Consider the following 330-nt stretch of genomic DNA (forward strand, 5'->3'; position numbering starts at 1 on the left):
AACACCCCCAACCCTCAACCTTTTAAAACCCCTCTAACACCCCCCTCCCCCCACCCCCCCTCTCTTTCTCCCCTCCCTCCCTTTCAACACCCCCCCCCCTCCCTCCCCCCAGATCTGCGAGAAACAGACCACGGAGCAAGGCCTGTGGACCCTCGTGTGGCAGAAGACCCACCAAGTCCCCTACATGATTCGCGATAACATGTGGATTGGCTTTGACGACCCCATTTCCATCAGCCTCAAGGTCGCCTACGCCCAGAAGCTCGGGTTGGGCGGCATCATGGCCTGGGCGATCGACACGGATGACTTCAAGGGCGTCTGTTCCGATAACAG

At 59.7% G+C, this 330-nt stretch overlaps 1 protein-coding gene across 1 annotated transcript in view; it reads left to right on the plus strand.

Annotated features, from left to right (window-relative positions):
• The window catches only part of LOC119588469 (probable chitinase 2), a 24,188-nt gene that overhangs the window by 21,539 nt on the left and 2,319 nt on the right, over nucleotides 1-330 (plus strand). The window contains exon 7 of the mRNA XM_037937115.1: nucleotides 113-326. Coding sequence (XP_037793043.1) covers nucleotides 113-326 — 214 coding nt within the window. The remainder of the gene's footprint in view (nucleotides 1-112; nucleotides 327-330) is intronic.

The sequence above is a fragment of the Penaeus monodon genome, chromosome 24 (assembly GCF_015228065.2).
Source record: "Penaeus monodon isolate SGIC_2016 chromosome 24, NSTDA_Pmon_1, whole genome shotgun sequence".
Classification (NCBI taxonomy): Eukaryota; Metazoa; Arthropoda; class Malacostraca; order Decapoda; family Penaeidae; genus Penaeus; species Penaeus monodon.